Source organism: Tupaia chinensis, unplaced genomic scaffold (assembly GCF_000334495.1).
Source record: "Tupaia chinensis unplaced genomic scaffold, TupChi_1.0 Scaffold000423_1, whole genome shotgun sequence".
Taxonomy (NCBI): domain Eukaryota; kingdom Metazoa; phylum Chordata; class Mammalia; order Scandentia; family Tupaiidae; genus Tupaia; species Tupaia belangeri.
Window position 1 is genome coordinate 5,467,166 of NW_006159928.1, and position 12,473 is coordinate 5,479,638.

The window sequence follows — 12,473 nt, forward strand, 5'->3', positions numbered from 1 at the left end:
GTCTCAAGGATAAAGGAAAATGAATCAGGGGTGAGTGTACAGTTATGGAAATAGAAAAAGTGTCACCAGTCCAGGTGGTGGATTACAGATTTTTATTATTTATACTTCTCTGAAATTATTACATTCGACATGGTTTGCTTTTGTTGTCATTTAAAATATAAACCCTGATATAATTCCTTAAGCAGCATGCTAAATAGCTAAATGATATGTTGTCCCCAGCCAAAACGTATATTATCCCCCCAAAAATTATTTTTCTCAAACAGACCAATGAATTATGTGCCTTTTTATCGTATCTTCGGGAAGGGCAGCTTTTATAAAGTTCTATTTCTACACGTTTGCTACTGTTAAGGTAGCAAACAAAAATTCTTACTGAAGTAGTCAAAAAGATTCTTTAACCATCTAAGAGGGGGGAAAAAAAAAAGCTAACTCCTTGTTCCCATGAGGAACCAATTAATTCTATTTAACTGTTTAAAATGTCTTGCAGGACACTGATTTCTTTCACCTCTCAAACTCCAACACCTGCAGCTTTTATATATTGATTTGTACATAATCTTTAATTTTAAAAAAATTTGCTGCAGGGCAGATGCACTCACCAGAGACAAACATAAAGGAGAAATGAGAAAAGCACACTGCAATACTCTCTCCATTCTCCTTTTGGGATTTGGGACACCCACACATGGATAGGCCCATCCTATGTGGCATATTCCTCAAGCCACCAGGTCCAGGACTTGAAGTGTGCAGTCAGTCATGTGGGATCCAGCTGACTTTACCACCATGCCAACTGGATGGCCCTGCACTTAATCTAATTTTTTTAAGAATTATTTTATTTATATTTCTTAATTTGATCAGAGAGGGACAGAGTAGAACAGAGTGTGTGTGTGTGTGTGTGTGTGAGAGAGAGAGAGAGAGAGAGCGAGAAAGTGAGCAAGCGAGCAAGAAAGCCACCAGGTCCGGGACTTGAACTGCAGTCAACCATGTACGAGTCCAGTACCCCTAACCACCATGCCACCTGCTGATCCCATTTAATCTAATTTTTAAGTGCTTGATCTTGTTAGGCAGCCTCTGAGAAGACCAAGGATAAGTAAAACACAGCAAAGTGGACTACAACAAAAACAAAGATCAAACAAAACCCACAAAGCTCTTATCGACATCTCAGGATTTCAGAAAAACCTCTGGATGGGTAGAGTTATTTTGAAGAGGCCATGTAATATGTTCAGATTCTTTTTTTCTTCCAGAGCTACACAGGCTGCTCCTTCTACCTGGAGGTGTTCATCTGACCCCATTCCTTTAGAGCAGCCTCTCCAAGTACTTTGGCTCTCAATGACAGAGTTGCAACTATGGTCCCTCCCCCATTGGATTATAAAGTCCCCAACCATTCATTCATCTTAGTCTAATCACCCACAAGTTGTAGGCATGTAACACATACTTAATTTGCTGAATAAATGTTTCCTTTAGCTTGGGGGCTCTTAGTGACTAGAACCAGAGAGGTACACGTGGACTGAAAGAGGACTCGAGCCAATTGCAGAAAATGGGGTAAGAGGAGAATGACATGGTCTTCAGTTGGCTGCTAGTCAATTCCTCCCAGCAAGTATCATGCACAATGGTGGATGGATGAGTGTTACTGTTCCCAGATCTTCAGATCATTCCAAAGTTACAAGAATATATCTATATGTATATCTATACATGCAAATCTGGAATTTTTGTAACTTGGGAATTTTTTTAAAAAAATTTTAAAAAGCTGGCATCAACTTCAAAAATGTCTTAACCAACTACACTATGTGGGCCAAGGAAAACAAGGTGATAGAGCAGATGTAGCTGCCAATTTTCAACCTCTTCTTTAGCTCTCCCAGAGCCCCTTCAATACTAGGAAAGCTCATCTCACCTCATGGCTGAAAATGTCAGTCTTACCATGGCCTAGTGGTTAAGGGAACAGATCCCACGCAGCTAACCAAGTGGTTCAAATCCCAGCTCTGGTGGCTTGAAGAACACACCAGGCATATGTGTATATACATGACCAAAATCCTGACAGAAGAAAGAAATGGAGGAGGGATTGTGATGTGACCACACCCCATTGGGAGGTGACTTTTCCCTCCCCTCTGCCCCCCTCTGGACTCTTTACAAAACTGCAAAGGAAAAAAATGCAAAGGCATGAAATTAGGAATTCATGTACTAAAATGAAAAGTGACTTTCCATTTCTGTACTTTCATAACTCACAAACTCAACAGCTATAAATCATACTTTAAACAGTTTTTCATAGTGCAAAAGACTTAAATTGGCGGGGGGGCTGGCAGGTGGCATGGTGATTAAGGGCATTTGGACTCCCACATGGCCAGCTGTGGCTTGAGTCCTGGACCTGGCAGCTTGCTTTCTCACACCCTCCCCCCTCTCTGTCCCTCTCTGGTCAAATTACAATAAATAAATAAATAAATAAATAAATGCAAATAAAATAGTTTTTTTTAAAGAAAAAATATTTAAATTTGGGATTTTATAACTTGTACATTCCTATGTTATACTAACTATACCCATGAGCAGTGCTACCTGCAGATAGCTGATCTTTATTAAAGGTTCTGTGTCATTCTTTTTTAAGAATGAGATTTAGTTCCTCAGCTATAGTCAAAGATGCCTTCTAAACAGCCCAAGTATTACAAATGAGAACTGCTGTGAATAGTTTTGAATTTTACAATATTTAGGTTATTGATAATTTTACTCTGAATTAAAGTAGCATTTGTTACCAAGCAATGCACGTATTTGGAAGGATACCATAGTTATCAATCATCAAAAGCTTTTGTATGTTGAAAATGTAATTTTAATAGATAATTCTTCATCTTACATAGGAGCACAATAAAATACACCACATTCTGAAGAAACTCCAGAAGTTAGAGAATAAGAGTGAGGAAAATTCAGATGGTCTACAATATCCATTACCTTAAACTGCAAGAGACAAAGGTTCCAACCCAAAGGTTAACATTTACATACGTATGACTGGCTACATTTATGACTTAAAAATAACAAGAATCAGGAATTAGGTATAGAGAGAGGCAAGGAAGAACACGTCTGTCAGGGAGAAACTGTCAATGAAGAAAAAAATAGTTACTGAATGCCAAATAAAGGAATAAATGGAGCTCCCATAGCAAATACTAGCAGGGTGAAAGCAAGAATTAACAGGATTTGATATTCCCAAAGGGAGAAGCCTTTCTGATGACATTTATGCAAGCTGGTTGCTTGAGGTCTGCTCTTCGGGTCTATGAGGAAGACTCACAAATGCCTTGGCAAACCCCAAATGATTATCAGATCAGTGTTTCCTAATAATACACAACAATGGTTATTACACATGGAGTTTTCAGACAAGAACCAAGAGAATGTTAGAACCCAAATTCTAAGCAAAAATGTGGCACATGTGGAAAGTCCTACACACGAGTCACAACCTGCTTTCTTGGCAATGTATGTCCTGTAAAGTAATTTTCAAACTTTGTGGTAAGACACTGATGATCACCTACCTAATCAGACAACACAAACACATTTATTCCAAATTTCCAGGAAATAAAAAAAGGTCAGATACTGATGCTTTATGCATGCTCAGGGCCAGTTTATAAACACTCCATTCTGTAATATCTTAACACAAATTTGCATCAGTGCAAAGAAACTGGCAAAATCCACCTCTTGCAATCCAATTTGTCAGATGGTGAAAACCAAAACAGAATGTTCCATCAGTTTCAATTTTTAAATACGATTGTCACATTGGGAAAAGGAAATAAACACAGTAAAATAAACTATACAAAGGCAAGGTAGAATAACAAAAAATATTTTACTAAAACATAAGATTTACAGAAGTTTCCAGACAAGCCATACAAAATGGTCACAAGCTTCTTTCGAAGGGGTCTACACTTGACAGCAAAGTCACAATGTTATTAGTGAGGGCTGTGATGTTTGTTTAATGTTCCCATTTTGGTTCAAACAATCAAGCTTGTCCATCTACAGCGTCTAAATAAAGTTAGACTTGGCTAGAGTGTATATTCTAAAGAAGTGGTTAGCTGCTTTTAACCAATGCGATTAGATCACCATAAAAAGGGGGAAAGGAGCCCATAAAATTGACATAAAACCACCTCCCCCCTCAAAAATAATAAAATAAAAGAAACACCCACACCCCTGCAGCTAACCCTGACAACTACCTTCATTCACAGTGCTTTATACTTAAACCATGATGGGGGAAATGAATAAAAGCAGCAAGGGGCCACTGCTTTTAAACATTTCACAACAATCCAGATGATACTTCTAGCCTCTGCTCATGCTTTACAACAGTGAATCAGGACAAGACATAGATTTGCTAATGTGCATTTAATCACCAAAGGACTGAAGATGCCTGGGCTTTTATTCTGTAATGTTTCTAAGACTGTGTCCATTAAATGCAAACAAAAAAGGAAGAAGTCTTGGCAGAACAGGAGAAATGATGCACACTTGATGATCAGATCGATTTAAATATTATTCATGGCATATAGCCTAGTCCATGCTCTAGCTGCAGACAAAAACAAGACACGTAATTATTATTTTACTTAGTTCAATATGCTATCCTATAAATAGTAAATGAATATTATTAATAAGTTATGTCACACTGTAATTTCTTAAATGTGTACTGTTTTCTTTAAATTGGAACAGCATTAAATTTTTTTCTAATTACCATAACACTAACAATGAAATTTACAAGTCCTCACAAAATTCAACAGGATGTGGAAATCAAGACTTGTCACTAGCACTTTAAAAAAAAAGGAGGAAAAAGACTTGTCCCTTCTTTGCTATATATAATGCTTCTCACTAATTCTGTTAAAATCTGTAATAGAAAGATGTTTATTGATTCCAAACTCTGTAGCTATAAACTGCTGCAGACTTTAATCAAGTGGATTACAAAAACAGCTTAAGAATTCAAAAGCTTTCCAGTATCTTTATAACATATTGCGAGATGAATGACAGATGCTTGCTATTTGTTAAAGGAGAGGTATGATGTAAAAAGCTCTCCCAATTATAAGTGGTCTTTAAATGTGGGAGTCTTACAACAAGCTGATGCTCAAGATGGAGCTTGAGCGTCCTTTCTTAAGAGGCATTTACATACGATAAGCAGGAACTGGTTTATTTCATTTTCTTCCTTCACCGAGAGCTTCAAAGGGTTTTCAGATGAAAAGGTAGAAAAACTTGTTTTTAAATGTGCTAGTGTAGAGGAGAATATGAAATACCTGTTTCTATGGCTTGGGCTTCGTTGGTCTTCCACTGCTCCGCTACATCATTTGCTAATGGATCATCTGGATTGGGAGCACTTAACAAAGCCTGGATTGATAGCAGAACTGTGCGGATCTGCAGTGCTGGGGACCACTTATCTATGAAGGCAACAGGCCCAGTGTGACAAAACATGAAAAAACAGGCCCACACTGCTACATTTCCCTCCCACAGACCTCTGTGGTCTTTGTATAAGGGCAAGATAACCATTTTTACATTCTAAATGTGGAATGACCAACAGGAAAAGGAGAAATCTTAATAGTACATGACAATGAAGATCCACTTACCTTTCAAAATATCTAAACATATTCTTCCCAACTTGTCTACATTAGGATGATAAATTTTGGTCATGAAACGTACTTTAGGGGCTGCCATTGGGTATTCTTCTGGAAGGAATAGTTCAAGTTTAAAAGTCCCTCCCTCAAAAGGGGAATCCTGGGGGCCAGCAATGACCACATGAAAATAACGGGCGTTGCTCTCATCTGGTTCTGCTTTGATGCCAGGAACCGGTTCTGCCAGCAAACGCTGGGTTTCCTACAACAGAAAAACAAACAAACTGTGAAACAAATGCCATTTCACTAGATCCAGATACCAAAATTAAAATGAGAAATTTCAACTCTTAGAATTAGACATAATAAAACCTCTCCAATCTCCCAATGGGTTTTATTTAGCTTATAAAATACGAAATTCAAGGAAAAGATCATTTAAATAATTACAGCCCAGTGAGAGCAACTCAAGAGAATACAGATGACCTATCATACATTTTAGCTACAAACGTCTACAAATATGCTGACAATAAAATTGGGCAATTAAATTGACTTTATGCTCAAGCAAACCAAAACACTTGGATTACCACATATATAAAGCAAATTTATCTAAATTCTACCATCCAGGCTTCTTAAAATGTAAAATTTGTTTGTCTGGTTTTTTTAAAAGAGATTTTTGCTGTAGGGCATGTGTGCTCGCTGGACAGACAGAAAGTGAGACATCACCACCCCCCCACCCCCAATGGGAGATAACCATGCGGCAACCCCTTCTCCTTCGTTCTCCTCTTGGGATCTTGGGCATGCATGCACAGGCGCCCTATCTGAGTATAAGCCACTGGGTCCAGGATTGGACCCAGTGGGAGTTAACCCTGGTTAACTACGTGGGAGTCCAGAGCTATGTTATCATTACACCATCTGCTGGTCCCTAAAATTAGTTTATAAAGCCACTGAAAAATTATTCCTTTTGGAAAATATAATGGAATGAAGGAAATACAAACAAGTCTAGGTACCTGAATAGGACTAGAGAAATATATATAAAGATACTAATTAGTCTAAAATTGTCAATTAACCTCAAAAGGGACACTTACATTCCCCAACAATCTTACCATTTAGCACTCTTTTCCATTGCTCTCCCTCTCTCTTAAGTAACTTATTTTTCTTCCTCCCTTCAAATTTCCAACATCTCCACCCTCGTCCTCAGTTATGACTTAAGTCCTGCTTCTCTAAGTACCCCCACGCAGCCCTGGATCTGTGTGCACATGCTCCACTTTCTCTCCTGTTACTACAGCTGAGATGCTCCACTCCTGGCTGAGGCCTGCCAATCCTCTCGAGCATCAGCTCTCCTCAACTACTCAAAGACATGGCTGTAGCACTTGACTCGTCTCCAGAATCACTTCTTCTCTAGTTTCTCTCCTCTGTATGAGACTTTTCCCCAAACTATACAAAATATTTTTAAATTTTTTCCTTCGAAACAGACAATGACCTTGACCCTCCCCTCCCGCCTCCCCCATTTGCTACCCCTTTATTTTGCTCCTCTTTGACAGTGACTGTACTTGCTTGCCTCCCATTTCTTCCCCCCACCCATCAGCACACACACGCTCATCAAGCTGTAGCCTCTGCTGTAACCCGTGATGAGGTTACCAATGATTGCACAAAGTTAAAATGGTCAGTGTTTAATCTTCAACTTACTTGACCTAAGTGCAATATTGTACCCAGCTGCCCTGCCCTCCTCTTCCCAAGGCTTCATCCAGCTTCCTATCACCACTCTCCTGACTCTCTTCCTGCTTGTCTAAGTTGCCTTCTTTAGTCTCCCTATAGGTTCTTCCTTATCTTCCCAACATCCTCACACTGAAGTGCATCAAGTTATATGGTGATCTCAAGTAATCCAATACACTCTGTGTATGGTGAGACCTGCCCCGATTCATATCCAGCCCAGACCTCTATCCTGTTCATGCCTCGGCCATTCACCACCACGTGCTCAATATCTCTTGAACATCTAATATCCCAAACATAATGTGACCAAAATCGAACTTCTCACCTTCCCCATTCCCAATGTGCTCACCACCCAGTCTTGTGTCAGTTAACTGCAAATCTATCCTTCCAACTGATGAGCCCTTTTCCTTCATATGCCACATGTCTAGCCTGATTAGCAAATTCTGTTTCTGAAAACTTCAAAATTTACCCATGATTATACTGTATCTCACCACTACACTGCTATACTTCGGATCCAAGCCACCACTAACTCACAGCTGGCATCCAAAACAGCCTCCAAACTCGTCTATGTCTGACCTTGCTACTCCCTCTCTTCCCAAGCCTGTCTTCCACAGACCTTTTAAAAGTCAAGGTCTTTATCATGGATCCCCAAAAAGAGTGTACTACGTGATCCATCCACTCTACCTCTCTGACTCATCGTTGTCAGCTACTTACTGTCTTTACCCCCCGATTCTCTAGTCCAGTCAAACTCTTAATCTTAAGAGTTCTTCAGCCTGCCAGGCACACAGTGATCTCAGGGCTCTGCACTAGCCCTTCCTCCCCCAGATTACTACATGGTTTGCCCCCTCAGTTCATCAAGCATGTTTTCTCAGTGAAGCCTCCATAACTGAAACTGAAGACCTGGTTCCAACCTCCTTCCCTCTCCCCTACTATCACCACTGCACCATAACACATTACATATCTCACTTCATTTGTTCAGAATGGAAACTCCATAAGAAGATGGATTTGAGTCTGTTTTATTTACTGCTATTTTCCTTGCTTAGCATGTGGAACAGTGCATGGCACTATATAGATGTACAATAAATACTTGTTCATCTATCTGACATTATAAAGAGGGAAGGGTGGGAAATACAGGCCCGCTCCACAGCCTGGCAGTTAAGGGAGTCAGATCCCACATGGCCAACCAAGCAGTTCAAATCCTGGCCCTAGTGGCTTGAAAAGCGTGCCAGGCAAGTGTGTGTCCCAAACCTGGACAGAATGTTCTGGGAATGAGATATGATCATGCCCCACTGGTGGGTGCTTTTCCCCTCTACCTCTCTCTGTGTCTCTCTGGTGAGCACATGTGCTCTCTGGCAAATTTAAAAGGGGGGGGGGGGAATAAATGATCAGGATTTCATTTAATATCATCAAGGAGTATTCTTTTTTTTTTCCTTAGAGAGTGAGAAGCATGGAGCGGGGAGAGAGAGATGCCCTCAGATTTCTAGCCACATTACACAGTCCTCTGCTCCAACCTCACAGTTAGCTAGGATTATAGGCACATGCCACTGCAACTGGCCTGCCAGGTTGGTCCAGGAATTGGACCTAGGCCTCCATTGTGGCCCTGGCCTTATAGAGTCGTACCATACCACCTGCATCACTGCAGCTGGGCCTAGAGCAGGAATTATTTTCAAAGCTGGATGTGCATGCATTATAGGAGGAAAACAAAAGCATTTAGTTAGGTGTGGGAAGAAATAGTCTAACTTCTACTTTTATTTATTTTTAATCAGAAAATAATATTTAATACTCAGTCTGGCAACAGAATATATAACTTATGAATCAGCTATATTTATGGGTAGTCATCATTTTGGACAGTCGGTATAGTTTTAAAAAATGTTTAGAATATTGCTATACTTAAACTTTAATTATTTTTAAAAATTTACTACAGGACACATGTGCTTGCAAGACAGAGAGAGAGAGTACCTCCCAGGGGGTAGTGGCCACACCACAATCCCTTCTCTTTTTCTTCTTTCAGGATTTTGGGCACTCACGCACAAATAGTGTTTGTTTCAGGTTGCCAGGTCAGGGACTCAGCCACCTCTACCACCATGCCACCAGCTGCTGGCCCCATTTAAGCTTTTAAATACAAAAAAAAAAAAAAAAAAAAAGAGAATATCTTATTTATACTGCCTACCCTCTTTCATGTTCTACAACTTACAGTGCATATACAAAAAAAAAAAAAAAAAACCCTCAGAAGTCATATACTAAAGTAGTCCTAAAATGTAGAAAAGAATCAAATTCTTTCCCAAAATATGTAAGACCTACAGCTATTTAAAGTAATATCTTTGGTACTTTAACTCAAGACTAGTTTGTTTTGTTATAATCATAGCAATAAAAACAGATAAGTGAGAAATGTTGTGAACCACTTTCAACAAAATGTTCTTTAGGTTCAATGCACTATTAGAGAAAAGAGGCAAATAACGAAGCCTCTCGAACCTGAGATGACCTCCAACATGTGAATACAATACAAGTGTTGGTCTTCATTTTTCAGAAAAGGAAAGGGCCAGTCCACGGCCTGGTGGTTAAGACAGCTGGATTCCACATGCCCAATAGTGCATTTTGAGTCCTGGAACCCAGCAACTTGAAAAACATACCAAGCACATGCTCTTGCATGTCCAAAATCCTGAAAGGAAAGATGGAGAAGGGATTGTGGCATGACTATTTCCTACCGGGAGTGCCCATGGGGTGCAGTGCCCCTCTCAGCTCCAGCAGAATTTTTATAAAGAAAAATATATATTAAAGATGAACAGGGGGAATAGAGAAATGAGAAAAGAACTGGATGGTAAATCCCTTGGATTTTGGTCTGTCTTCATTTCCATCCTCCTCAATTCATCCCAAGTTTTCCTATTTTTAGAAAGCCATAAAGAGGATACGAAAAAAGAAAAACGAACGAAGGTCCAAGAGTCCCAAACTATTACTCCCTAGTTACACAAAATAGTAGCAGCTCTATTTAAAGCTATAAAAAGCTACCAGAAGGGCCTCTGGGAGCATATCCCAAAATAGCTTCAAAATTACTCAGTACATATCAGCAGATAGATATGGCATTCATTTTCTCATCTTCAATTCATCCTCAAAATCAGATATTCTTTGTAAAAGTACACATTAAATCTATCATGTGACCTGATCAATCAGAAGACTTAGTTGGAATACTTTCTAAAATAAGCTTTTAGGTATGCAAAATATTTTAGGGCTTTTTTGGTGCTTTCAAGCACTAATGGGTTTTGATACAATGAATAGATGTGTAATTATGTGACTAAATGATACTGATTTCCCAAACCCACAGCATAAATTGTGGAAGAACAAAGGAATCAAATCCAAACGAAATAGAACTGATGTCAACTTTTTTGCCTAAAAAGGCAAAAACTGGGTAGAAAATCAAATCCTTCCCACTACAATCCAACACATGGTCAACTGTAAAATGTCTTGTTTATACTATCCCCAGGAAAGACAGGTACAGTATTTCTTGAAGACATAAGGGGGGGGGTGAAAAAAAAACCTGGTAGAGAGGCAATGTGCTGCTCAAGAGGAGCTGGTTTTCATATGGCTAATGTGGTTCGTATCCCTAGCCTGCTCAGCCGGAAATACATTGAGCACATGTGTGAATGCCCACAATCTGACAGGCTAGAGGACTGGGTGAAGGGGATAACAGCATGATCAGATCCTGGGGATAATTCTCATTGCTCTCTACTTGCTCATTCTCATGTGCACATGCACTCTCTTCTATCGTGAATAAAAAGAAAAAGAATCATAGTAGTAAAGTATTCAAATTCCCACTGCTGTATTCCACTGTTTTTGAACAAGTAATTAGCACTGCTCTGAGCCTCAGTTTCCTCAACTATACAGTTATTAATAATATCTATGGTAACCTCTCATGCAGAGTTTACCAGGAGTGTGAAATGATATAACACTCTGGAAGGACATATATGAGATAATACACAAAGGCTACAATATTTACAAGCAACTCAAAAAAAGTATAGGGTAACAAAAGCACAGTAAGAAACCTAAGGTTTATTAAACAAGATTTATTTAAATTAAAAAAAAAAAAAAAAAAAAAACAGGCCTGGCTGGAATTCCCTGTTAAATCAAGACTGAAATACACAAGGCACACAAGTGTCAAAGATCCAAATGGCTGGAGGACTAGAGGAAGGGGATCACAGTGCAACCAGATCCTGTGAAGAATGTTCATCTAGTTCCCTCTCACTTTGACCTGAGCACCTACATGCTCTATCATGAATTGAAACAAAACAAATATACCACTTAGTTACATTTTGTAATCCTATTATGTTTACAAGCAATCCAAGGATCAAATCCCAAGTAGAGCTGAGCTTACAGATAGTACTGTACACTATATTCAAGAAATTAGTTACCGGGACCAGCAAGTAGTGTGGTGGTTAAGGGTACTGGACTTTCACATGGCCGACTGCAGTTTGAGTCCCAGACCCGGCAGCTCACTTTCTCACTTCCCCCACCCCACCCTCTCTCATTCTGGTCAAATTAAAATAAATAAATAAAGCTAAATAATTCTAAAAGAAAAAAAAAAGGTAGTTATGAATATGGAGACAAGAGGTATATAAAAAGTAGGACATATACTTAAACTGTAATAAGATTACATCTCAAGGAAGGTATCTCACCTTATAAAATGAATATAATAGCTCAGGCTATAAATATTTTTAAAAGGAATTAAATATCACATCAAGTTCTTTATTTATCTGCAGATCTATTGGGACTCAAAGTGCAAATTCTAGAATCACACTGTTCTATAACATTTGACATTATGTCAGTCAAAATAGAACCAAGACTTTTCCCATTTTGAAGTTCAGTAATAATTTGTACTCACTATGAAACAATTAGTTAGGGTTTTATACATTCTTTAAGGCAATGATTACTTTATGTACTGTAAAATTTTTAGGTGATAAACAGTATCCTTTTTTTTTTTTTTAATTAAAGGTTTTTGCCATAGTGCACATGTGCTCACTAGAGAGAGAGAGACAGTGACAGGCAAAGTGCAAAATCATGCTCTGGGGGTATGGATACACAGCAATCCCTTCTCCAACATTTTCCATGTATGCACATATGCCAGCATGATTTTCAAGCCGATGGGCCTGGAACTTGAACCACAGTCATCCACATGGGAGTCCAGTGCCACTTGCTGAACCCAAAAAGCAGTATTGTTAGAGTGGTAAACCGTGTAGG

General features: G+C 39.1%; 1 protein-coding gene across 3 annotated transcripts in view; it reads right to left on the bottom strand.

Moving 5' to 3' along the window:
* Positions 1-3,773: 3,773 nt before the first annotated feature.
* The window catches only part of UBE2N (ubiquitin conjugating enzyme E2 N), a 17,455-nt gene continuing 8,755 nt past the window's right edge, over positions 3,774-12,473 (bottom strand). Inside the window, exons 1-4 of one of the 3 annotated variants that reach the window (XM_006154833.3) lie at positions 7,570-7,593; positions 5,553-5,799; positions 5,226-5,366; positions 3,774-4,513 (exon numbers count right to left, since the gene is read on the bottom strand). In XM_006154833.3, the coding sequence (XP_006154895.1) occupies positions 4,473-4,513; positions 5,226-5,366; positions 5,553-5,799; positions 7,570-7,578 (438 nt within the window). In that variant the 5' untranslated portion in view covers positions 7,579-7,593 and the 3' untranslated portion in view covers positions 3,774-4,472. Of the gene's footprint in view, positions 4,514-5,225; positions 5,367-5,552; positions 5,800-6,637; positions 6,656-7,569; positions 7,594-12,473 lie in introns of those variants that run through there. The other 2 variants (XM_014590250.2, XM_006154832.3) reach the window with 2 other exon arrangements.